Here is a 1,910-nt window from a genome sequence, read left to right on the forward strand (position 1 = left end):
AAAATGGTTGGTATAATTTTAGGAAATTATTTCTTATAGATAATCCTGATTCTTGTTGATATATTGATGGTACTATAAATATGTAGTTTCTTATTTTTATTTGATTAAGAAATGATGCTTTCCATATAAGATGTTTACTACCATCTGCTATCGATATTATTAGAGATTTTTGAAGTTTTTTCCATTGAAATGGTATTTTGGCTGAGGCAAAACATAAAGTTGCTCCTGTATCTATATATGCATCATAGGATTTTTCTTGATATTTAATTTCTATGAACGTATAATTTGGATTAGATTTATTCATTTGAAGATGAATATTCTTCTTCTGAACTATTAGATTGACTATAATCAGATAGTAATTCATATATTTCTTCTAATTCAGAATCTGAATCTTCTATCGGTTCTAGATGATTTTCTACTGCTATATTTAAGATTTTTAGTTTTTCTTTATTTTCGGTCTTTTTCTTATTAGGACATTTGTTAGCATAATGACCTTCTTCATTACAAAGCCAACATCTACATGTTCTTTTATTTTCGGGACAATATTTTTCTTTTTTATATGGTGATTTTTTCTTAAAAAACTTTCTTCTTCTAAAGTTATTTTTCCTATAATTAAATTTTTTATAATTATTTTTTGGAAATTTCCTCCATCTATATTTCTTTATAATTTTTCTTCTTCTTTCTTTATTACAACCATAATTACCGGGTACTCTTGGATTATTTTTACAACATAACTGCTCAGTAGGGTGTTTAAGTTGTTTCTTAATAGATCGTTGCAAACATTGTTGTGCTATATAGTTTTGAGTTACTTTTATTACTCCTCCTAGAGTATTGGCTATTCTATTATTTTCTACCTCTGACATAAATATATCTTTTATGGTCTTACTAAGTGGCCATGGTAATTTATTTAAATAAGTTTCTTTATGAGTTTCTCTAATATCTGCAGGTAATTTATAATAGTATTTTTGAAATTCACATGTGTAGGATTCTATATTACACATATTATAAATTTGTATATTATTAAGATGCCATAAATCTTTTTCTGCTTCGGCAGCTTCAGTTGCTTTTTTCTTATCTACATCATCTTTTCCTAGAAATTTCCTATTTATAGCATCTACTATCGTAAAGAAAACTTCTGAATTTGTTGTTTTATTTTTCAATAAGTATTCTATTTGTCCTTGAGATAAGGTTTGTAGATAATTTTTTACAGAACCTGTTACTTTATAAGTAACAAAGGTCCAAACTAGATTAGGATTAAAATCTTGAAATGTTTTTTCTAACTGAATTATTAAACCTGTATTATTCATCCATAGAATTAATGCTTCTCCCTTATTCTGGACACAATTTAGATTAAAAATATCTATATTAGTTCTAATTGATGGTGTATATTCATCAGGAAACTTTTCCCAATTATTATTTTGTTTAGTATAACCTTTTTCATGCATGAAATCATTATGATAAAATTCTCTTCTTCTTTTATGACCTGAGGTTGAAGTTGGGATTTCTTCTAATTTCATTCTAAATGGTATATCATCTTCTGATTCATCTTCATATCCATAAACTACTTCTTCTTTATCTTCGTCTATGTTATAATTTTTATGTTCATAAGTCTCTCGTTCTTCTTCAATTATTTTTAGTTGAGATAGAAGTTGTCTAACTTCTGTTATTTGATCAGCTATGTTTTCTTGCTCCATTAAATAACTCTGCGAGGTAATTCAAGAGTAATTGTTCTTTTGGGTTTTGAAATAATAATCTCTTGTTGAATATTTGGATATTGAATTATAGATTTTCCTTTTTCGGAATTTAATTTTTCAAATTTATATAATTCATTACTTAATTTTCTTATAATCTCTCCCTCCTCCTGAAAAATTTTTTCACTTTGATTTTCTAATAGATTTTGGAGATTTTTA

The 1,910-nt window shown here is 26.0% G+C and overlaps 1 protein-coding gene across 1 annotated transcript; it reads right to left on the reverse strand.

Moving 5' to 3' along the window:
* Positions 1-296: 296 nt before the first annotated feature.
* LOC139882065 (uncharacterized) lies at positions 297-1,694 on the reverse strand. The gene has a single exon (XM_071866441.1). It carries the CDS (start codon positions 1,692-1,694, stop codon positions 297-299), a length of 1,398 nt encoding a protein of 465 aa, XP_071722542.1.
* Between the last annotated feature and the right edge of the window lie 216 nt (positions 1,695-1,910).

The sequence above is a fragment of the Rutidosis leptorrhynchoides genome, unplaced genomic scaffold, assembly GCF_046630445.1.
Source record: "Rutidosis leptorrhynchoides isolate AG116_Rl617_1_P2 unplaced genomic scaffold, CSIRO_AGI_Rlap_v1 contig223, whole genome shotgun sequence".
NCBI lineage: Eukaryota > Viridiplantae > Streptophyta > Magnoliopsida > Asterales > Asteraceae > Rutidosis > Rutidosis leptorrhynchoides.